The sequence below is a fragment of the Tachyglossus aculeatus genome, chromosome 20 (genome assembly GCF_015852505.1).
Source record: "Tachyglossus aculeatus isolate mTacAcu1 chromosome 20, mTacAcu1.pri, whole genome shotgun sequence".
Lineage (NCBI taxonomy): Eukaryota > Metazoa > Chordata > Mammalia > Monotremata > Tachyglossidae > Tachyglossus > Tachyglossus aculeatus.
The window spans coordinates 5882079-5906334 of NC_052085.1; the positions used below are offsets into that span (position 1 = coordinate 5882079).

The 24256-nt window shown below is 40.7% G+C and overlaps 1 protein-coding gene across 7 annotated transcripts in view; it reads left to right on the forward strand.

The window, feature by feature from the left end:
- The window catches only part of NBEA (neurobeachin), a 448073-nt gene that overhangs the window by 406503 nt on the left and 17314 nt on the right, over nt 1-24256 (forward strand). For all 7 annotated transcript variants that reach the window (XM_038761708.1, XM_038761703.1, XM_038761704.1 and 4 more), the window contains 2 exons: nt 1807-1959; nt 12532-12699. In XM_038761708.1, the coding sequence (XP_038617636.1) occupies nt 1807-1959; nt 12532-12699 (321 nt within the window). The remainder of the gene's footprint in view (nt 1-1806; nt 1960-12531; nt 12700-24256) is intronic.

A 24256-nucleotide genomic window follows, 5' to 3' on the forward strand; every position in this document is an offset into this window, starting at 1 on the left:
CCTGAAAGCATCATCATCTTGGACAACAATTATTTTTTGGCCTGGGATCTATGTAAAATGCTAATGCTAAATATAGGGACTTCCTTAATTCTCAGTAGCTGAATGGAGAGGGGTGGGAAAGAATGAGAATTTTTCTAAAATCAAGTAACTCTATATTCCATTCTTCTCTTGTGCTCGATGGCTCACAAGAGTCATCCAGTACTATGATTTATTAGAATTGGGTTGTTGGGCATCAGCTATCTGTTAATCAGTGGTATTTATTGAGTGCTTACCGTATGCCACAACAAGTGGAGTGTTGAGTTTAGGCCAACTTTCTGCAGCTGTGAGAATAAGTGGCTCAAGACTGTCCATTTGAGAGAAGACAATTCCACTGTCTCTATTTTGCTTGCAAATGGGTGAAAGGGAGGGAGGTTAGTTTTCAATCATCTCAAAGTGAAATACAACATAGCGTTGTAAGGTTTAGAAACTTCATGTGATAGAAAAACACTTGGTTGTTAAGCAATCTCAATTTTGATTTAAAAAACACTTTTTTATACAGGTACATTATTGGAGGTATATTTTTTAAAAATTGATGTTATTGAAATGTAACGTAAAATTAATGCTTAAATATTTCATTGCATTTCACTTAGCATGCTTTTGTTAGCGGTGGGATAGATTATCACAGCAGATTCTTTGCATAGAAAATAGACAACTCGATTTTTATTGATACTTGTTCATTTTAAAGGCAAAACCTAAAAGGCATCACTTGTACTTCTCCATGAGAGAGTGAAGGATCAAATTTAATAGGATGCTTTCATGTCTGATTATTTTCCCCCTCCCTCTACCATTTGAAGACCACATCAAATTCCTGATGCTGTGTCATCAGTTTTGATCATCAGTTTATACAACTAAATGCCCTAATGCTTTTAACAAAGTAATTTAGTAAATGTAATCCCAATGAAGATACTGGAGAAAAAGATGATACATTTTAAAGTAGCAGGATTGTTTTTCTAAATCACTCTCCTGAACCAGCTGCTGGAAATAATAGGCATCTCAAATGGAAACATTTATGAGACTTAAAATCATTCTATTTCTAGTGTGGTTTTCCTTTGTTAGAAATTAAGCCACATTACCTAGATGTTTGTAAAACATGTACTATGAGCAACCCAGCAATTTTTTTTTCTAGTTAACCAACGCCTAAATTTTCAGGTTGTCTGCATTACATTTTTAATTTTTAATTTTTTAATTTTGCTAATGTTAAGGGAATAAGGTTTTCAAATTTCCATTGGCTAGAATTTTGTTTTATCCCTTGAATGGTGTCCAGTCACCCCAAATACATTGGAAAATAAAATAACATCATAAAATTAAGAAAATTATTGCCAACAACTTTCCTTTTCTTGGGTATTTCATAAACGGCACTAAAAGGGGAGTAAATAAAAACTTGAAATGCTGGATCTTTTTTGCGGTAAGTGGATAACATGAAATAGAAGGAAACTCTAAAACAAAATTCTGTTCATTGAGGCTAATGTGCCTTTATAGCGAATTCATATGCATCTGTTTGCCTAGTACAAGTGGTTTTGGAAAGCAACTTGAGGAAGGATGACATTTAACCTATTTTCCAGAAGAGAATGTTGAAAACATAATCCACAATAAAGTATTACATCAGATCTGCCTTGTCGTTTCTTGGCCAGAGAAAAGCATCGAAGAAAGATGAGCTTTTTGGAGACATCAAGATGCATCCTCAATTATTAAAGAAATGAAGACTAAATATCATTCAGCTGCTTTCCATGTAGTAGACATAATGGGTTATGCCTCTGTCTTTGGCAGGAATTAATTCCGGAGTTTTATTACCTACCAGAGATGTTTGTCAACAGTAATGGATATAATCTGGGAGTCCGAGAAGATGAAGTCGTTGTCAATGATGTAGAGCTTCCTCCGTGGGCTAAAAAGCCAGAAGATTTTGTCCGAATAAACAGGATGGTAAGAGAGATTTTGGTTATTTACTTGGGATGTCAGAAAAAGGAAGTTAAATGCCAAATCCTGTCTTTTGTAAAAAAAAAAAATGTAAAATGATGTTGTATCAAATTGGCTTTTCACCTTTTAAGAGGTAAGGCAAGAAATGTAGGGAAATGAAGTTGGACAGCTCTGTTTCCTGAACAGTGGATTCTCCTTTACTGAGGATCAGTACCAAGAGGGAAATCCAGCCATTTGCTCCTGTGGGAGAAAGCAAGCTGATGAGTCAGGGGGACAAAATACACTCTTCTGTCCCCAGGAATTTCCTATGTATGAAACTACACAACCATACCAAATGTCACACTTTCCACACAGTGCATTCTGAAGAGAAGACATCAGGAATGTGTCCCTTGTGAAATTTCTAGCTGAAAAATTGATTGTCCTCTGTTTTACAAGAAAACATTCCTCAAACCACATGCCTCAACATAAAAGGCACATAGATAATCATAGCTATCGATAAAGATTATCAGGGGCGTTCAGTTTTATGAATTGGCAAGAAACAGCCTTTTGAAGCCAGCTGGTGAGGAAAAGGTGGATAGCAGAGGATTGTGGAGGAGAGGGTGGCCTTGGGAAGATTTTCGAGTGGAGTGCTTATTTAGTGTTGGGTGTATTGAGCAGTGGGTTTTGAGAAAGTACATTAGACTTGTCTATCGTGCTGGCATTTCTTTGAAGCATTTGATTACATTTTTTGGATTATGATGGAATTACTCTGAGGGAATGATTGGATGACGTTTTAATGGACTTGGAAAGGGTGGGATGTATATACTAAAGGAGCGGAAAGGGGATTCTTTATTCCAAATGAGAAAGACTCTGTTCAGCCATCAGCATGTCCTCGCCCTTTCTCTTGTCCATAAGAGAACGGGGAGGGCTAGGAGGGCAGCAGTTCTAGGTAAACAGAGGTAGGAGCCCGGGGAGGGGCCAGGGACACATTTTCTTCCACCTCTGGTCTTGTCTCTATTCAGGCACTAACACCTGGAAGTAACCCCTGCTTCCGTCCATTTCTTGCCCACTCTCACTGAAGCTGAAGAGATGGGGAGAGGAGATTCCCGGGTGCAAATCCCTGGGCCAGTGACACTCCAGGGTCACCCAGATTTTCTCCTCCCTCTCCTCCCATCCCACCCCCTAACTCTGGGGCACCTCCAAAACTGCCCCTCAGGAATTGTGGTAGCCAGAAGGCTCAGTCCGATGCCAGGTGTCCTGTGGGCCTGCCAAGCCCTTATGGGCCCAAGGACCTGCTCCTATTGATTTTCCCAGAGCTCTTGGGCCAGGAGACACATTTCCTTCCGCTCCTCACCCTGGCTGCCTCAGGTCAGGAGGAGTCAGAGGACCTCAGGTTCTAATCCCAGCTCCTTCACGTGCCTGCTGTGTGACCTTGGGCAAGTCACTTAACTTCACTGGGCCCCAGTTTCCTTATCTGTGAAACAGGGATTCAATACCTGTTCTCTCTCCTACTTAAACTGTGAGCCCCATGTGGATTATCTTGTATCTTCCCCAGCGCTTAGAAGAGTGCTTGGCATATAGTAACACTTAACAAATACAATGATTATAATTATTATTATTATTATTTTGGAGAAGTAAAGCAAGGGAAAGAGGCAGAAACTGGCACCCACATCCGCAAGGGTGTGTGGCGGGATAAATTGGTGTGGGGAATGCATCTCCTAATTCTGTTGTTATACTCTCCCAAGCACTTAGTACAGTGCTCTCACAAAGCACCCAATCATCATCATCATCAATCGTATTTATTGAGCGCTTACTGTGTGCAGAGAACTGTACTAAGTGCTTGGGAAGTACAAGTTGGCAACATATAGAGACAGTCCCTACCCAACAGTGGGCTCACAGTCTAATCAATATGATTGATTCGTTCTGCCTTGGTTGCTTGCTAATCAGAAATGCCACCAACACTAAAATTGCTTCATGTTCATTCCAAATTAAGTGTGATATTTCATTTGCTTGCCAAAACCTGTAGGTGCAGCCTTTATTCATATAAAATAGCATATGCCTTTTTTATAAAGCGTGGCTCTATAAATCCCTCGATGAAAAGCCTTTAGAGCATGATTTGATTGGGGTTTCTCTTCTTCAGTGTATAGTGTTTAGTGGAAACAACTCTCTGCTGAAGAAACTCAGTGAAACTTGTGTAAAATGGCCTCATTAGAAGGCCAGAAAAGGCGACGGTCAGTTTGCTTTTAGCAAATGTGCCTTTCGGTGGATACTAAAAGCATTCAATTTATACATCGGGGATGGTTGTAGCAGTTTAATTTATCCTTGGAAAGCCAGACTGATTACTACTGACTTACTCATGAAACATTAATAAAGCATTGTGTTCAATGCTAACGTGATTATGGTCTGACCCCAGTGATGTCACAGAGGACAGAAACAGTAAGTGTCCCTGATAACATTAGCGTAATGCTGGGTTCATCAATCATAATCTACCAGTTTGGGAAAGCAGCCCTTCCCCGACGCACATCTGCAGCCTCACTCAACCTCCCAGTCCCCAAAGACCTCTGGGTATTCCTCAGCTTCAGCAAGTTCAGACAAGGCAAAGGAACCCGCAGTGAGACACTGGAGCATGGCCTTTTCAATCTGCCCTTTCTGTTTTTAAAAAAGAAAAGATTCAGTCCACTCAAAGGGACGGTTCTAGGTTGAGTTTTTTCCACATGAACCCATGTTGTGCTAAAACATATAAGTTCTGAATTTGGGAAGGTCTCTGGGAACGGTCTGTGAAATCTCAACAGTTTTTGGTACTGAGCACATCTGAAGTCTGAAGTTGCCCACCACACTGAACAAATATCTGGTTTGCATCAATCAATCAGTGGTATTGAGCATTTACTGTGCCCAGAGCACTGTGCTAAATGCTTGGGAGAGTACAATGCAAGAGACATAAGGAGCTTTCACTCTAGAGGGAGCTTTCAGTCTGCTGCACTGCACAAATTTTCGTCAAAAATCACCCCATCCCTTTGTAAACATCCACTTAATAATAATAATAATAATGATGGCATTTATTAAGCGCTTACTATGTGCAAAGCACTGTTCTAAGCGCTGGGGAATTTACAAGGTGATCAGGTTGTCCCACGTGGGGCTCACAATCTTAATCCCCATTTTACAGAGGAGGTAACTGAGGACCAGAGAAGTGAAGTGACTTGCCCAAAGTCACACAGCTGACCGGTGGCAGAGCCGGGATTTGAACCGATGACCTCTGATTTCAAAGCCCGGGCTCTTTCCGCTGAGCCACGCTGCTTCCCTGGAATCACTTAGATTGAGATTCCTGGGCTGTTCATTGACTCTGGCCCTTGAGTCAAGCTGTTTGGCAACAGGTGCCCGGGAGAGGTGCTCAGGACCCACAGCGATTCGAATCTGCCACCGAGGGTGCTCCAGGCACACAGAAAGACTCGGTGGCAGAGACCCCTAGGTTGCATCGAACCCCTTATTAAGGACACCAACTAGCTCATTATGCATTACCCCCCCTCCCCATGGACACACAGGTTTCTAGAGTCCCTCACACCCCACTGGAAGTAGTAGGAAACTGTGGCCAGATTATGGGAGTCAACAGTGAGGATCCTGAGGTCAAAGCCACCAATGCCGCTCAGGTGGTTGTGATGTTGCCCTTGCTTCTGGGGTAGGAGCCGAATTGGCCCTAGTTTTCCTGCGAGGGTTGGTCAGAGAAGTTGACGAAGCAGGTTCACTGGACTGCCACTGAGCACAGGTGTCCCATCTTCTCACATCTTGTCGTGTCCCCATTTTGTAATGAAACAGGGTCTGTCTTGATCTTCCCAGCCCTGGGCCAAAGACACTGAGGATGGTTGGGGGAAAGGAGTTTCTGTCTAGTGAGAAAGAAAGCCACCACAAGGCAAAGGAGACCTCTCTGATTCATTCACCACCACACACAAACACTCCCACTCCCCCCAACACCCCCCCACCGCTCCACCAAAAAGTGAACCATCTCGTGCTTCATGGTATGAAGTAATAATCCAACCACATTCTGCACGTTCTGCTTTGCATTTTAGGAAGATTCCCCCATTTATCTATCAGTTATGTGCACACAAATTAACTGTGCACTGACAGCCAAGAAAATATGTTAAACATTTAGGAAATGCAGAATAAACGCTGATGCTCTTCAGCTGAAGCACTGTGCTTACTAAATTCAGACATCTGAGAATTGAAAGTAATTTGAATTCAGCAAGCAGTCCCCATGATTAAGTAAAAATCTACATTTCTGAACTATTTTAGGGCTCAATTTGGCCCAAGTTGCATTTGGCTCCTGCACTACACCAGGGTGCAGAAACCTTTTTTTTCAGGGCATCTATTCTGGTATTTATTATGCTTGGTACCAGCACTGTGCTACACCCTAGATTAGATAGAAACCTAAAAAACCAGACACAGCCTCTGCTGTACATGGGACTTCCAATCTAAGTCTGAGGATCGACCACCCCATAGAGGGAGATTATGGAATGTGGAAGTTTCTTGTTTATGCTTAATACGATTGAGTTTATGTGCATTTTAACAGAACAGGTTGCATTAGGGACTATCTGGTAAATAAAATTGTATTTGAATTTCCGGTAGGCATACCTCAGGCATTTAAAATGAGACTTTTAAAATTGAAAATTGCCAAATACTGATCCAAGAAATTGGACTTTAAATGTTTTTAATTAAAAAGGTGTAGCCAAGGCTCCAAGCTCATCAGTTTCATTCACTGAAAAATAAATAAATCTACAGTATTCATGGTGTGCCTACCATATTCAGAGCACTGTACTACATATCCGGGAGAGTGTAATGGGAGATAACATGATACCTGGCCACACGATGCCTGTTACAATCTAGCTCCGGGTACCTTTCTCCATGTTTTGCACAATCCCTTGACTCTGGCTGCTGTTGGTTTTTTTTAGAGTCTGGGTAGGGAGATGTTGTGGCCTAGCAGAACTAGCACAAAACTGGGAGTTAAAAAACCCAGGTTCTAATCCCAGCTCTGCTACTGGTCTCATGTGCAACCTTTGGCAAGTCACTTAACCTCTGTGGACTTCAGTGTCCTCATCTACAAAATGAAAATAAGATAATGGTTCTCTTAGTTTGTAAACCCCTTGTGAGATGGGATTTATCTGATCTGATTATCTGGTATTTACCCCAATATTTAGCAGCTAATATGCTTAGTAAATACCATAACTAATTACAAATGTAGTGCCCCTTAGTTCTCTAAGGCAATTCCTGTGTTGCCTCTGAGGCACACACAACTATTCCTAGACAGAGGGGTAAATAATAACAAGCAGGAATTTCATGTAAATATATGTAAATTAGGATGGTGTAAATGTCAGAATAAATGCCAATTAAAATTAGAACCAACATCCCTTTCAGTAAGCCACCAAGCTTGGGCTATGGCCTGGAATCTTTCTTGTCACTGCCTCCATTTTATCTTGGCCCTTCCTGGAAGAAGAGAACTACAAGGAAAGAAGAGAAAGGAAAAGAAAAATTAATGAAATGGGGACCCTCATTTTAAACCTCCAATTATTTATATTTACCTAATTATTCAAAATTTTGTACACAGTGCCTGATCTTGTTTCTGCTTCCCCATGTATGGTGACTACTAATATGTACAGAGCAATGTTTCATAAGTAATATCCTTAGATTATTTAAACATCATTCCCCGTCAGAAAAGTTTCTTGACTACTGACAATACCATATTGATAACCCCAGAAGACATGGGAAGGAGGATTGGAAACTATGTTTTAGGCTGATAAGAGAAAGGCGGTTTTGGTACTTTTTTAAAAAAGCTATAAGAGGGAGTGATTTGTGGCCTGCGGGCTAGAAAAAACAAATAGATTTCATTTTAAGCAGTCCCCATTCACACTTGAAATCAAGGGCCTAATCTCATCCCCCTTGAGTTTTAAAATGTTTTTACAAGTCTCCAGTCTCAGTTCTCCTGCCTCTACCCTTGGGACAAAGTGGAAATTAAAATTATGTATTTCCCATCAAGTAGGTATCCTATCTGGTTTAAATTACATCCCTATTTCCTTCTTGCCATCTCCCCAGAGAAGGGTTATGGATTGGGAATAGGTTTACCCAGGCTAAAAGCAATTCCCTCTGCCTATAGATATGCAAGTCTAGGGTAAAGCAAGCTATTAAGACAATTAGAACTCTAATGGTCTAATAACCAAGGTTGTGTTTTGTTTTGAACATTTCTGAGCCTGTATCTGTGTGCATTTAAATCTTGTTACAGAGTTCTGGAATGTATAGCTGTGAAGAGGCTCACTGATAAAAACCGAAGGGACCAATAAGTAATTTTCATATATCCATTATAGACCATGTCGAATTCAAAGTTATTATTATGGACAGTTCATTTCCGTGTTTAATAATTCATCATGGTGATATTCAACATTTTAATTTGCTTTGTGGCTTTAGGAGCCAAATTAAGATCTTGAAGGCTCTAAATTGGATCTCAAAATTTTCTCCCTGTCACAGTGAAAGAAATGGTTGAGAAAACATAAGGAATGCTTTCCCATCATCTGATCAACCTTACCTGTCATGTTTCTAACTAGCTGTTTGCTGAATATTGATCTTGTGCAGCTAAAGTAACATCTGAAATGTGACAGGTACACCTACCCCATACAGTGCTTGTAAGCTCAAATCTGAAATTTGCCTCTAAATGTAGTGGGGGGGAAGAGTGAATTGACATTTTCGATTCCCTTTAATTGTGGTTCAGGAGACCCCACTCAGGTTTTCCTTGCCAATTACCAGCTGCCTGTTGAAACACCCACCTTTTCTACGGTGAATCCCTGCCCAAAGAATGCTAGACTAACGCTTATCAAACTATCCAGACTTGTTCAGACTGGTTCACATGAACTTAAACTGGGACTCACACTTCACTGTGCTTCTGAGCACCCTAGGCAAGCTCATCCATTTGGGAGACAAAGCAGTCTCCACAAACGAAGGCTTTGCACGAATGTGGACCTTCAGCCATAAATAATAATAATAATGGCATTTATTAAGTGCTTACTATGTGCTAAGCGCTGGGGAGGTTACAAGGAGATCAGGTTGTCCCACGGGGGGGGCTCGAAGTCTTAATCCCCATTTTCCAGATGAAGGAACTGAGGCACAGAGAAGTTAAGTGACTTGCCCAAAGTCACACAGCTGACAATTGGCAGAGCGGGATTCGAACCCATGACCCCTGACTCCAAAGCCCGTGCTCTTTCCACTGAGCCATGCTGCGAATCAGCAAAAGGGGCTCAACCCTGCAGAACAATCAATAGTTGGTACTGCCCAGTCCAAATAAAGTGGAATATTGAGCCAGATAGATAACTGTTTGATCTTTCACTTTAATTGACCTGTGCAAGACTCAATCCATAATTCTATTACTAATAATAATAGTTAGGCACTTACCTTGTGCCAAGCACTGTACTAAATGCTGGGGTAGATACAAGATAGTCAAGTCCCACGTGGGTCTCACATTCTAAGGAGGAGGGAGAACAGACATTGAATCCCTGTTTTGCGATTGAGAGAACTGAGGCCCAGAGAAGTTGTGACTTTCCTGCGGTCACACAGCAGGCACACAGCAGACCCAGGTGAAGACCCGGGTGACCATGCTCTTCCTATACTAAAAGTTGGTGCTGTTGAGAAAGAAATATGATGTAGATGTAGGGGCTTAATAAATACTGACTGAATCTGTGAGAGGCAAGGGTGTTTTAAGAAGCTCTTTCCAGCAGAAGTAGCTTGATCCAAGTCTGCATTGGTAAAATAATTTCTAGTACCAACCATTTGTGAGAACTCCACCCATCAAGCTAAAGGAACCTTTATGGAATCCACTCAGATTGTGTAGACATCAGCTCGTCTGTCAGAATTTCAGGTCTCGTTTCTGGGTTTTCTGAGAAGTTAAACAGCATTTGAAAATCTGCCCTGTGCTGACTGATTACAGCAAGAGGTGCATTTTTGCAAATAATGAAAGGCAAAAAAGAGGTGTTGGCGTGTTCCTTTAGGGTAGGGCACTGTGGATATGTCTTTGTAGCTATTTGTGAGATTTTTACACTTGGTTTTCACATTCAAGAGGAAAAGATCCTCCCCTTACAAGCCAGAGGAAGCCAGTCTGAGTATGGGACTTAATGATGTGTAATTGAGCGAGTCGTATTTGTGTTTACTCCCTTCTATTGTGACTCCACCTCTGTTAGGGAGCCTGCAATGTATAGCAGATGACAAGAGGAAAAATATCAATCAATCTGTTTTAATCTGGATGAAAATATCTTTATTTCTCTCATGGATAAGATTACTTAGTTTGCAAAGAAAGAGACACCTCGGGAAGATAAAATGAGAGGAATTCAGAAATAAAAATTCGAAACATGAAAAATAGCACTGAAATTTCAGGGGTAATGAGAGAAAGAAGTTGAACTGCCAATACTTTTCAGAAAGTTTTCTTTTCAACTAATGAAAACCCATTTTAAATTTTCAGAAGTTCATTAGCTTCTCTTTTTGTAGATTAGCATTAACATTTAACTAGAATTCAGATTGGGTCAACCAGATAATGCTATATCCATATGCTTATTTGAAATTTTATTTATAAAATCCATTTTGCATGCTTATTGCAATGTTGAAATAAGACAAGCCACATCCGTGGTTATTGTGTTCATGTCGTTTAAATAATACAAGAAATTGATGCTAAATGTATGAAGTTAAAACTTTTTAAATATTCAGTGAAGAAAGCTGGCAAGGATAAAATGCGCATTGCAAAATATCTTTTCTTGCCACTTCAATCTTTAATTTGGGCAATTATATATTCAGATGATACATATTCTTTTATGTTCTTTTATATCTTCCATATAAATGATTAAATATTATCTCATTAGAGATCTAAGCTTCCATCATAAATCAATGTAGCATTTTAATGCAGGCAGTAGAACGGTCACATAAGTATATTTCTTTCCATTCCAGAGAAAAGTTTTTTTTTGTAAAAAAGATATATCGTGTTTCTGTAAAGCAGAGGTAGATACTACAATGTTCCTCATTCCTCTAACTGGGAAGAATGGTGAGGGAAAACATGTGGAATTTGTAATTAGAGGAATTTGTGAAAGCTGAAATTATTAGGTTTAAAAAAGTTTTGGATAAATTCACAGATGAGAGATTCATAAGTGGTTACTGGAAGAAAAGTTAGGAATATAGAGTGAGAAGTCAGAATTATTAGGTGATCCATTCAGAATCTTTTAGAGGGGAAGCAGCGTGGTTCAGTGGAAAGAACCTGGGCTTTGGAGTCAGAGATCATGGGTTCGAATCCCGGTTCTGCCAATTGTCAGCTGTGTGACTTTGGGCAAGTCACTTCACTTCTCTGGGCCTCAGTTACCTCATCTGTAAAATGGGGATGAAGACTGTGAGCCCCCTGTGGGACAACCTGATCACCTTGTAACCTCCCCAGCGCTTAGAACAGTGCTTTGCACATAGTAAGCGCTTAATAAATGCCATTATTAATTAATTAATTAATCTGAAAGTGGGGGAAACAGTCACACAGTTCGTCAAAGTCTCATTGACACCGTTAGGGACCAAATCCCAGTTTGCCGGGACATCGATCTATTTAGGGTCATTTCATATATTCTTAAGGGTAGACATTCCATATTTACTAGTCACTCTTTCAGAATACTTCTTAACAGTTGGCTATTTCCAATAAAGTAAAATGAAGAACTGAACATGATACTTCTGCCAACTTCCTTGTCATGTGTGCTGTTGTCTGTACGGCTAGACAAGGTGTTTGGGGAAGAAAGGAAAACTGGGAGGCTAAGGAAAGGAGCAAACCTCAGCCATAGGAACTCCCAGGTACCCACTGTCTGTCAGGATCTTGAATGTGAAGAAGAATTGAGCATGTGTCCTGCTGACAATGGGATAATCTTCCCAGGTTCCCCTTCAACCCCCCATCCTCCCACGGCCCAAAAGTAAGTACGGAGCCCCGTTATTGGGAGACAGAATGACTTTTGGCAAACACCTTTGGAGTCAGTAATATTTCATTTAGGAATGCATTATTTCTCTCTTACAGGAAGGGGCTAGATAAGTTGCCATCTATCTTTAGATGTGGTCTGAATATGCAGGGTGAAAAATCACCGATGCTAGAGAGCATGGGTGAACGGTTAGACTGTGAGCCCACTGTTGGGTAGGGACTGTCTCTATATGTTGCCAACTTGTACTTCCCAAGCACTTAGTACAGTGCTGTGCACACAGTAAGCGCTGAATAAATACGATTGATTGATTGATTGATTGATTGATTTTCACAGGGGTCCCTCCACACCTAGTGGACATGACACATCAGCACTCCGTCCCTCTGCCTGTACCACTGTAGCTCCTTCCGCCTGCCGCCCCGTCTAAGAAAGCAGCAGGGACAGGCAACAGTGTTAGACTGGGCTAATGCAGAGCCTCATGAAGGGTGAAGTCAGGGAAACCTTTGCCCTTAGGTCCATCTGGTTTCAACTCCCTTAGGCCACCATGGATGCCAAGTGACTCGGAGATGCCACCGATTCAATTTCACATGCTTCTCGCCTAGCGGAAAGTGGGAAGATTAATCATTTCTCTCACAACTTGTTTCAGGCCCTGGAAAGTGAGTTTGTCTCTTGCCAACTTCACCAGTGGATTGACCTCATCTTTGGCTACAAGCAGCGAGGGCCTGAAGCAGTCCGAGCCCTCAACGTTTTTCACTACCTGACCTACGAAGGCTCCGTTAACCTGGATAGCATCACCGACCCCGTGCTCAGGGAGGTAGGTGATAACTGCTACTTAACGCTCAACATTGATCTCAGCTTTCAGGAGATGTGAATTTGATCTAACAGCCATTTCATGAAATGAGCCCTTTTAGCATAAATCCAAGCAAAATATTGGCCCCCAGCTTCCCGATGAATGTCAGTAAGTTACCTGTCAAAAATAAGCAGTGAGGTTGGCATGTTGGTCTCTCAGAATCACTGACAAACTTAAAAAAAAAATGCAAAACGTGGATTTTTTGCTGCTGCTGTTTTAAAAGCAACAACACTGTTTCGGGAAGTACGTCATAGGTTAGCTGTGCGTTTGCTACCCAGAAATGAAACTTGATTAAACTGAGTGTGCTATTATGTAGGTGGGTTTTTAATGAAATGTTAAATATAAGCTATGAGTAAAATCACATTTTAGCCTTGTAGAAAATGATCTAAAAATTGGGCAAAAAGTGTGAAGATGCAACAGCTGCTAAATGTGCTGCAGTGGTGAACCTATATACACAGGATCTCCCGTTCCCCCCCAGATATCTGCCATCTGCTGTATGCAAAACAAGCAATAATTTATAAATTGCCAGGCTGTGGAATTTTCTTCAACTTAGTGGAAGAAAACTTGTAGATTTTGGAATGGAACCAACACCAAAGACCATTTGCATGTAGGCCTTTTCCAGCCTTTGTCTCTCTCATTCACTCTTTCGCTTTCATGCGCTCTTGTTTTCTTTCATTCCCTTTTTTTTTGTTGTTGGTATTATTTCATTTCCCAAACTGAAAACACAGAAAGTGAAGTAGGAGCCTCGGGGCTAAGTATTCAAAGAACAAACAATAAGCATGTAATTAGATGCAATAAAATACAAATCTGCACAGAATTGTATTTCCAGAAGCAAAAATGAGAAGTCAGGATCAGCCAAAATAAGAATAAGATGCTTTACTTAACATCTACCATTGGGTATCTCATGTAGCACATAATTTAGCCCAGGACTGCACAGACCAGATGAAATTATGGGAATTTGGGTTATGTATTGTGGCCAAACTGGATTATTTAAGCCTAAAAGCCCCGTTGGGTTTTTTTTTTGCCCTAGTCACTGCTCCAGGAAACACTTTTAGGTCACTTTCAGGGTACACCCTAATGGCCTCATCCAAGGATACCAAAATTGCATTAGTCTTTTGAAAGAGTCAGTGTGCCTCCTGATATGCTGCTTTTTGTTTTTGTCCCCCTGAGAGTAATTTATTCCCCAAGAATATCCAATTGATCACAGAATAATAAACATGCCCTATTTCAATCCATTTATTATGTCTATAGTTCTCTTGACCATAGACTCCTAAGTGCTTTACAGGAGCAAAGCATATGCTATTTATTACTCCCTCTTTATAGATGGGGAATTTGAGGTAAAAGGAGATTAACTGATTTCCCCGAGGTCACACGGGTCAGGGGCAGAGGTAGGACTGCAGCTCTCACTTACTTCAAGCCCACTACTGTCTTGACCCGCCTTTCCCGTATTGGTTCGTCCTTCATATCGTTAAAGAAAGTCAGAGCCCCACCGTTAAGTACATAAATGACTCTCTGGGACTAAGTGAAGTGGTTTGGGAAGCCCGCAAACTCTTTCTGATTAGTAGGGTCCTATAAGTGCACGACAGCTTCCATTTTGCCAGCGGTAGATTAGAATGCACCGGAGCCGGCGCTGGCTACAGGAAATAGCATCTGTGGGCTCTGGAAAAGTGTCTGCCCTTCCAGGGAGTAACTAAGAACCCGGGGGAACTTTCCGAATGGTGGCTTTCAATTCACGAACTGTTTCCTTTTCTCTCTGGCTCCTCTGAAGCGGCTGAAATTAGCATCAGTTGTCTCCACGTTCATCAGAAACTGAAAGCAATTCCAAAGCAAATAAAGTGCCATTTTTAATAGGCTTGTCTAATGCCTAGAAAATGAATGGGTCACAGATGAAGATAACAAGTGCACCCTGGATTCATCTCTGATCTTTAATTTGTTTAGGAGATATTTTTTCTATGGCTGTAGATTGTTTTAAAATGCTACTAAGCTTTCAGACATGGCAAATTCTTAAACCTCATCCTTTATTTGGTCTTTGTATTCAGATCAGCATTTGGCCGTTCAGTCCACCATGAACGCTTGTCTTCCGTGTAGTGAGCTTTGCTCTTCATTTGTTTTCCTGTACAAACTCCCACCACCAGAAGAAAGCACCCACTATTGCTGAAAGGGTGTTTGCAGTGGGGAGAGATGCAGAGGTATCACACTTTCATTGCATGTAGTAATAATAGTATTAAGTGCTTACAGTGTGCAGAACACTGTACTAAGCTCTGGGAGAGAATACCCAGGTGGAAATTAGAGAAGGTCCCTGTTCCTTGGTGGGGCTTGTGCTTGCGGGTTGCTCTGTGTTGAACTGTGTTGGTTGAGGTCTTTCCTGAGTTTCACTGGACATTCCCAGGATGGTGGTTTGAGTACATTTTTTTTTTTGCCCCCAGCTCCAAGATATTGTGTTTTTAGCAGATGGATGTGGTCTTTCACCTGCATGAAACCATTTTACTCGCCCACTAGGCTGCAAACTCCTCGATAACAGGGATCATCCCTTCCTGTTCTATTTTACCTTCCTGTGCACTTAGCACTGCCCTCGGCAGACAGTAGATGCTCAGTATAGACCACTGATTGATTAGGTGATTTTTAGTGAGATTAAATCATAGACAGCAAAAAAAGGCCGAAGAAGCTGAGTGCCAGGTCTACAATGAATGAAATTATTTTCTTTCACGCTGAGTATTTCTAATTTGCATGCAAACCCACATATCATAGGTCTCGTTAGTTAAAAAGTAAGCCATATATGTATTCTTGAGCTTTGAACTAAATGTTAAAATTTGAAGAACTGCTTAAGGATATTGATTCATTCTTCCCTGACAGGTGAAGTCATGGTTGCGGCACTAACAGCAGCAATTATGGCATTAAAATGTCAAGAAATTAGAGGTCAGAATAACAGATAATTTTCTTCCCTGTGTCAGATTAAAAATTGACACTCTTTGACAGCATAGGATCTCTGGCTGAGAAAATTATGACAGCTTAACTCATCTTGTTCTTGTAAAGCAGTAATTGATAATGAACTTTATCATGACAGCCTTCTCCTGTGGAGAAACATGACAGAACAGCCTGGGTACAAAGCCTATATCTCTCCTCTGTATGTAAACACCAGATACATTGGAAATTAGCTGTTATTTGGAATGCTCTCTACCACTGATAGACATCATAATCTGGACGCTTTTCTAGATTTGTTCAGCTGATTTTACCAAGTTGATGTCGGAATGCTAAGCTTAAGCCCAAAACAAGCACTTAAAGCGCTTCATTGACTATTTCCTATATTTACTGAGTTTTTAGATTTATTAAAGTTATGCCCTTAAATGTAAAGATTATGTTCCTCCTACATAATAACCCCGTGTTTTTTATTATTATGGAAATAAATGCCCAGAATTTTCTCAAACTGGATTCCAATAATTGAGATGTGTTATACCAAAAGTATATATAGTCACACACAACTTGTGAGTGCATTTATTGTACAGATTTACCTTATAATTGAAAATTAGCCTTTTCATTTCCTTGCCGTACTCCTGAAAAGACCCTTTCTCCTCTAGAAGACAATTATTAATATTAGCTTTGTTTTCAAGTGTGAGATTTATTGTGCAGTTTATTTAATCTGTTGATACTCTCATTTTTAGATTAAATTTTTTGATCCACCCATACCTCTCAATCCATTCACATTAGAGAATATAACTGGACTATCAGGTTTCTAGCTTTGCCCGTCCAGTAAAAATGGCCAACTTCAGCATTCAAACATGAATTATAAGCTTTCACCAACCACCTAACAGCTGGGTTAGAAGGTTTGTTCTGAACAGTCACCTGTCATAATACCTGAGCATACCTGAAGCCCATACAGCTGAACTGAAAAATGATAAATGTGACTGACTACTGTTTGACAGTGAGCTGTTATGCCTGTGAGCTAATCCTAGAGAATGGTCTTGCCGACAGCAACATGAGCGTACGGTTTATGCCATATTAATTTTTTAACCAGGATTCTGTAGTTGGCATATTTAAAAGGCTTTCAGAAGCTGTTATGATGTCATGTTCTTGCAGTGGGGTTTTTTTTTGTTTTTTGTTTTTGGGGGGTTTTTTTGCAGTCCCCCTCATTTCTGCGGTTTTTTTGTTTGGAATCTCTTCTCAGCTCTGTCTTTGATCTGACAGGAAGAGCAAAGCATCCTTTTGGATCAGCTATTGGGAAAGGAGGCCCCCAGGAAACCTAGTGGATCACATCAGTTTTCACTCTGTTTCTTCACTGAAATAGGCCTTGCTATAGAGCGAACTCAATATGGTAGGGCTGCCAGGTTCCAACGAGTGGTGCGTATCGGCCAGTGAACGGAGCCTCTGGAAGCTTGGCTGTCCCCGGTGTTTGAAACCCACTGAGTTTGTGAGGGAAAAGGGAACACATTTTGCCAGTCTAATGTCACAATAATAGGTTTTGCTGTGACACCTACAGCCAGCCTCCATGAGCGCCTGCTTGTTTGGGCTGTAAATTAGTTGCCCTTGCTTTCTTTCTCACTTGGCTTTTTTTTTACATTATATATATATATATATATATATATATATATATATATATATATATATATATATATATATATATATACACACATATATATGTATATATACACGTGATCTGTTTCTTTGATCTGACAAGGGAGATCAAAACCACCTTTCTGGATCCTCTTGAGTGAACTGTGCCCACAGCATTGGCCATTTACAAGTTCACTGGTGCCTAATTGCCTCCTTACATGGGATGGTTCTGCTTTTGGGGACATCCTTCCAGGAAGGAGATCTAGCTAGAAGCAAAATGGAGGCTAAAGATTGCCAGTTGTTTGAGTCTTTTTTCCTCTCTGATAGTTGGAGGTTTGCCTGTTCAGAAAACCCCTAACAAATTCAAGCATAGCAGTTGGGAAAAAAAATCTCAAGGGGATTAGCTTGTGGAACTAACTGTGAGTTTCCATTCCTATTTCTTCAAATGAGAGGAGCCTCATCTCACTTTGGGAAGGGCATTTTCTGTATGTTTCTCACCATTGACAATAAAAAAAAAAGACTCAGGTAAAGTTGAGCAACAGAAAACTATCAAGAACGTGACTAGTGCATATTATCCTTGGTTAGGACATAGTCCATGATATTTCATCATAATCCCTTTGGCCTATCCACAGACAGATTTAGCCTTGGTTTCCTACAGCTGCCCATTTCTGTGTCTGTTTCTGAGAAGGAAATCTATCATGTATAGGTCAGGAGATGTGTTTTTCTTCATCTTTGCATTACGTTCTTATTGGGCAGTGTTGAGAAGTGCTAATTATTGACTTTCATAAATTAGGAGCAAACACTTTACCATGCCTTTAAAGTCATATTTTACTCAAGGGAAGAAGGATGAAAATTGCAGGCTGCTGATTGTAACAAAAATAGCTGGAAAGGGGGTTTCCTTCCTTTTTATGAACAGATTTCAGTTGAATCAGTTGTTGCTGCAGCATAAATTAACAAGTAGAGCAGTACATGTGCCTCAGTTGGTTGAAGTGGATATTACTCAATATAAGTACTTAAGCAGTCTAGCTAGAAAAGTTTGTCTCATTTTTTAAGGTTTTAGCATCGATAATGTCCCGGCATGACTATTTGAAGTGTCTATACTGTAGGTCTAAATTGTTGCTTTCATTATATGTCAAGGTAGCAGCGTGGCTCAGTGGAAAGAGCACAGGCTTTGGAGTCAGAGGTCATGGGTTCAAATCCCAGCTCTGCCAATTGTCAGCTGTTTGACTTTGGGCAAGTCACTTAACTTCTCTGAGCCTCAGTTCCCTCATCTGTAAAATGGAGATGAAGACTGTGAGCCCCCCCCGCCATGGGACAACCTGACCACCTTGTAACCTCCCCAGTGCTTAGAACAGTGCTTTGCACATAGTAAGTGCTTAATAAATGCCATTATTATTATTATGATAGAACCATTTTGAAGCATGTACTATTGCATATACTACAAACCTAATTATTTCTTGAAAATTGAATGAAATACAAGCATGTGGTTTTTATTTTAGAATAATGATACTACCTGCTTTGAAGTGGAGTCCTGTTTCTTAGCTGCAGTGAACACAAACACTTTATCTGGTTATCTTTTGGGGGAATACAGTATTTATATCACAAAAGTTTACCTTTGACCATGGTTTCCAATTCCTTTTTTGGCATGTGATGAAGAAGGACTGCCCCATTCTTTTTTTTTTCCTTTTGTTAGATACCTAAGCAATAGACTGTGGCCACTTGTTTGTGAAATATGTAATAGTATCAATTCATATTGGGGTGACCCCCAATAGAGAGGAAGCCATTTTCAAAACAAAGGTAGTTTTGCATCTGAGGATTAATGGTGTTTCCTTTTTATTTGGCCATTGTTTACACCAGGAAAGAAGTGAGAGTTGAGGCTAAATACCCGGTTTTGGCCTGGATTATGGAGGATATTAGAGACACCCCCATTCCTCCCCTCCCACCCCCAAATGGGAAGAAATGCAATTCAATTTTGCCTTGCCTTCAGGTTAGCCTTGATGTGGGTGAAATGGAAAGTCCACTGCTCTGGGAATCAGGAGACCCAGGTTCAATTCCTGTCCTGCCTGAACTGGCTAACATGGGTAAAGACCGGACGTGTAGTTAGTATTCTGCTGCTCCTCTCTTTACCTACTTGTTTTTTTCACTTCATGCTTCAGTGGGAATACGACCCACCGGGATGAAAGAGTCTGAGTGGCTCTGTGCAAATAACTAGGACTAGAATCAGTTCCTCCAGTCAGGTTCTCACGCAAAACCAAGGCTGATCTGCTGCTCCCCATGTGAGACATGATTATCAAACTTAGGTGCTGAGCCAAGCTCATCTCAGGTATACCAGAGACAAGCTATGCTCGCTGTCTTAGTGAAAAAGGAAAGAAGGATTCGCTCGTGAATTTTGCTGTTTCTCCCGGCATTTAAAAGTAGTTGAGCATAAAAATCACTTCTAAATTTTTTACAGTTTGTTTATGAAACAAGGAATGATAAAAGATACCTATTATTTGCCTGATTTACATTTTCTGTTTTGCCAGCATTAAAAAATAATGCCTTGTATGATCTTGTTTTATTACAATCATAAAGCAGAAGCAAGAATATCAGTTAAAACATAGTACACCATCATTGAGCCCCTTTCTTTATATTATTTCAAAATTCTTTTGCCTTTTATCTTTCTGCTTGGTTTCTTGTTCTTTTTTCCTTAATGTGTTATTTTGGGGTATTCAGATAGAACCAAGGAGTTAGTGATTCTGTAATGTTTATAACCTCATCTTCTGGGCTGCCCAGAAAGCTTATCGTGGTTAGCAGTGGAAACCTTTTTATCCTATTGCTTTGCTTCAAGAGACAATTTTTTTATCCTTTCCTAGAAGGACCATTTTTATCCATATTTGAAAAGGGGATACCCCACAAGTGGAAATTTTCAGCCCCTGAATTTAGTAGGCAGTTAATGATGAGGGTGGGGAGGGCTAATGAGTATTTTGGGAGGAACTGATATAAAACTGCATCTCTCTATGTCTCTGTCTCCCTTCCTCTGTCTATCCCTCTCCCTCTGTGTCCCTTTTGGTCCTCTCTTCTCTTCTTTGTCATGTTTAATGTCCAAGCAGTTCTCCCTCTGTTGACTGAATGGTCTCTGATCAACTCCCAGGCACCTTGGTACTCAGTTTTTATTTATTTTTTTCATCGTCCATGCAGTGTGGATGGCCTTGGCCTTTATTCCCAGGGTTTTCACCATTGGTGTAATGTCCTTCCTTCCACTGAGCATTCACTCCAGAGACTCTGTCGCAAACCCTTCTCCAAGGAGAGCTCATTCCAAGCATTTCCCAAGACTAGGCCCTCCTCTGTGCTGTTCCCTTGAGGGTGCTTGGGCTGAATTCTGTAATGTGTTTTCCCTGTGGGAAAACAATAAACAGTTGGCAGACTGTTGGGACGGTAGTGCACAATGTATAAAAAAAAAAACACAAAAAGAGGATGCCCCGACAGGGTTTGTAGACACGTCTATCCTTTGAAAGCACTGAGTGGTAGAAATGATCGTAGTAAGAGATTATGCTATACCCATCTGCCTGGGTGAGGCAGAAAAGACTCCATCTAAGGAGCTATCTGAATTTTACATAATGTTAAGCATCACAATGGCGCTCAGCCTAGTTTATCGGTAAGTTTATGTTCCAATAGGTGTATTTTCACAGTGCTTTTCTTTGTCTTTATTAGCACCAAGGTTTATTTTTCCTTGAAGAAAATTGCTGAGCCATGCACAGCCAAATACTGGGGTGTTTTAGAGAATCAGTCTTTGGGAATGTGCAGGAAAACAGTAGGAAGAGTCTCCATTCAATGGAATGGAAAGCTTATTAGTAAGGCTTTTGAGGAAAAGGGTGGCTGTTATCACTGCTTTGAGTCTGAAAGATTTTGTGGTGTGTCTGATGTTATCAGAGGTTAATGGCTTCAGGTCCATTTGAAAACACTAAACTAGAGCGAAACTAAAGATTTGTTTCCCCCTATAGTAAAATAAGGAAATTTTGCTTGATGTGATGAAAAATCAGTAGATGAGGAGGTGACTGATACTTTTTTTCATTTGGAAACAGAGGTCTAAACAGGGATACAAGAAACTGAATGAACTGAAATTGAATTTCGATCAAAGAAGTGCGGTCTAAGTGACTAAGACAAAAGAGTAGCATCAATAAGTTCATGTTCTCTGAATTTCATTTTAAAGAGAATTCTGAAAATTAGTATTTTATAACTCCTGTACCTGGGTCTTCTGGGCCAGGAGGGAAACTGAGTTCGCCAAACTTCCTGACAAGGCTTCTTTCTCTGGGAGAGGAAATTGCCCTTTTCTTTTTTTTAAGGTATTTGTTCAGCGCTTACTATGTGCCAGGCACCATACTAAGCACTGGGGCAGATACAAGCTAATCAGGTTGGATGCTGTCCATGTCCCTTAAGGGGCTCATGGTCATAAACTCCATTTTACAGATGAGGTAACTGAGGCACAGAGAAGTGAAGTGGCTTGCCCAAGGTCCCACAGGAGACAACTGGTGGAGCCAGGATTACCTGATCCTTCTGACTCTAGCCACTAGGCCATGTGGCTTCATACCCTTTGTGAGTGGAGTAGCCATTCACAGGGGCTGCTGAACACTCATGTTAGAAGCAGCGTGAGCTAGTAAAATGAGATATAATACCTCTTCTCCCTCTTTCTTAGACTCTGAACCCCTTGTGGGCCAGGGACTATGTCCAATCTGTTTGTTATATCTTAATGCTTGGCACATGATAAACATTTAATAAACACCACAATTATTCTTCTTCTTTTTGTGATGTTGTTGTGGCCCTGATACCCTGGGGACCAGAGGTTGTGAAGTTGTGACTGAAACAGGTGCCATTTATGGAGTGACCATCCTCCACGCCCCTCCCACTTACATCAGTTTGCTTGCATCCTTTCTGTAGTGGCATAGGTGGGCTGTAAAATCTGCTAATGCAAACCAACCAATTTGTCTGTTGAATGAGTACTAAAGCCCAGCTCACAAAGGGAAGAGGTAGATGGAGAAGATAGTAATTTTGGTATTTGTTAAGCGCTTACTATGTGCCAAGCACTGTTCTAAGCACTCGGGTAGATACAAGCTAATCAGGTTGCCCCACGTGGGGCTCCCAGTCTTCATCCCCATTTTACAGATGAGGTAACTAAGGCCCAGAAAAGTTACGTGACTTGCCCAAAGTCACACAGCTAAGTGGCGGAGGCGGGATTTGAACCCATGATCTGTGACTCCCAAGCCCGGGCTCTTTCCCCTGAGCCACGCTGCTTCTCTAATGACATATATATGTCATTATATGTATATGTGTTTGGACATATTTATTACTCTATTTATTTTAATTGTACATATCTATTTTATTTTGTTAGTATGTTTGGTTTTGTTCTCTGTCTCCCCCTTTTAGACTGTGAGCCCACTGTTGGGTAGGGACTGTCTCTATATGTTGCCAACTTGTACTTCCCAAGCACTTAGTACAGTGCTGTGCACACAGTAAGCGCTCAGTAAATTTGATTGATTTGGGGGGGAGGAGGAGGGGTGTCTTCCTCCAGGCCCCAGAGGGGCCACTTTTCGTACCCTCCTGAGCACAAAGAAGAATTGAGGTCATTCTTAGCATGTTGTGCTTGGAATCATTACTGGTACTGGCGAAAGTCATGGACTTGTGACATAACAACAGTGTCATTTCCCTTGGCAGAAAACTCTTAGAGCTGTTCCCCACTCCATAGCAAGTCCGCATATAAATTTTTATCCTCTGTGGAAACAAAATTTAAGCTGAGTAGGGGTAGAGAGATCTGAGCTTTCTTTTGCGGCTCCACTGTTTGGTATGTAGGAACAGGCAGCGCTATCCATTATTCAACACTCTTTTGCTGCTCCTGATAGAAATTAAACCCAGTCATCCTAGTAAAGTCACCGTTTCCTTTGTCAAGTAAAACTTAAATGCCTCTTCGTAATGATGTAAACTGAAAAGTAGCCTTCCCTTTTCATTATTATAATTCTTTCTTTGGGAGGCAAAGCCTGATGTTATTCACGGAAGTAGAATTAGTTAAACAGTCAGACTTCGGGTGTGACTGGACTCCACGCAGCTAAATGTGTACATTCAAATTGGACAGTGCTTAGGGACTTAATAATTCATTTCTGTGCCTCTGCAAGCAGAACAGAAGTCTCGTTTATGCCACCACTAAAATGTGGTAAATAACGGGGGTGCTCATGTTTAATATGCCTAATAAATTCAACCCATTCACATTTTTGATAAATATTTTCTTGAAATGTATTCTTGGAGGATAACTTTAAATTTAAACATTTTATAAATGAGAATTGCAGAAGATGATGCAATTAGTTACTAGCAAAGCTATATGAAAAAATCCTCTACCAATTTACCTGCCATTTCTTAGTGCTTACCAATGGTTTTAGTATTTCATTTTTATGAACAGCAAAATCGTACAGTGTTTTAGGGGAAAAATGAGTGTGCTAAGAGCAGTGAACTTAATAAATACTTTTATTGCTCTGCGTGTTGAATTACCTCACATATTTCAGGACCAGATATTTCTCTATCGGCCTAGATAAAATCTTGTACTATCTTGTTTCGAAAATATTAAAGTTTAGAAGTAGTATGAAGATACCTTTATAAGGTGGCCCTTTTAATACCCTTGGAAATGGTAGCTTAATTTTTGTTCAGTGCAAAAGCCAATGCCCATTTGCTAGAATTTTGAGGAGTTGAATGTCACTGAAGCGTTTCTAGTGAATTGTGTGAACTGTTCTCCTTTGTCAGGTCTGTATGAAATTTCAGTTGAAATGATCGCAGATGTGATCTTGCACTAACAAGAAAAATAACACTAAAAGAAAAATAACACCCACATCACAAACGGGGCCTGTCTTTTCTTTTTAAGGCCGGGTCCTTCTGAGTGTGATCCCTGCTGCTCTGCCGTCCTGACTTCATTAATGGGAGCTGTGATTTTTCTTTTGCATTTCCCTTACCTGTG